At 56.7% G+C, this 494-nt stretch overlaps 1 protein-coding gene across 1 annotated transcript in view; it reads left to right on the plus strand.

Moving 5' to 3' along the window:
- Positions 1-16: 16 nt before the first annotated feature.
- Positions 17-494, plus strand: part of PRF1 (perforin 1 (pore forming protein)) — a gene marked incomplete at both ends in the record, with an annotated part of 2,692 nt that continues 2,214 nt past the window's right edge. The window contains one exon of the mRNA XM_010002267.1: positions 17-181. Coding sequence (XP_010000569.1) covers positions 17-181 — 165 coding nt within the window. The remainder of the gene's footprint in view (positions 182-494) is intronic.

Below are 494 nucleotides of genomic sequence, written 5' to 3' on the forward strand. Positions count from 1 at the left end.
TGGGGGGGCTGGGGAGGGGGGGAGGGGCCCTGCTCGGGTCCCACTCCCGGGTGAGCGAGTTCGGGCTCCAGCGGCGCCGCCAGGACCGGGTGGATTTTCACAGCCTGGAGAGCAGCTGCCGCCTCTACTGGTGGGTCTGGGGCCTTCATCTTCCTCCCCTGGGCCTTCATCTTCCTCCCTGGCCTTCCTCCTCATCATCATCTTCATCTTGGCCTTCAGCTTGACCTTCCTCCTCAGCCTGACCTTCATCCTCGTCTTCCTCTTTGTCTTCATGTTCAACCTTAACCTTCCTCCTCATCTTCCTCCTCATCTTCCTCCTCATCTTCCTCCTCATCTTCCTCCTCATCTTCCTCCTCATCTTCCTCCTCATCTTCCTCCTCATCTTCCTCCTCATCTTCCTCCTCACCTTCATCTGCAGCTTGACCTTCATCTTCGTCTTCCTCTTTGTCTTCATGTTCAACCTTAACCTTCCTCCTCAGCTTCCTCCTCAGCTT

The sequence above is a fragment of the Chaetura pelagica genome, unplaced genomic scaffold (genome assembly GCF_000747805.2).
Source record: "Chaetura pelagica isolate M959 unplaced genomic scaffold, ChaPel_1.0 scaffold1487, whole genome shotgun sequence".
Taxonomy (NCBI): Eukaryota; Metazoa; Chordata; class Aves; order Apodiformes; family Apodidae; genus Chaetura; species Chaetura pelagica.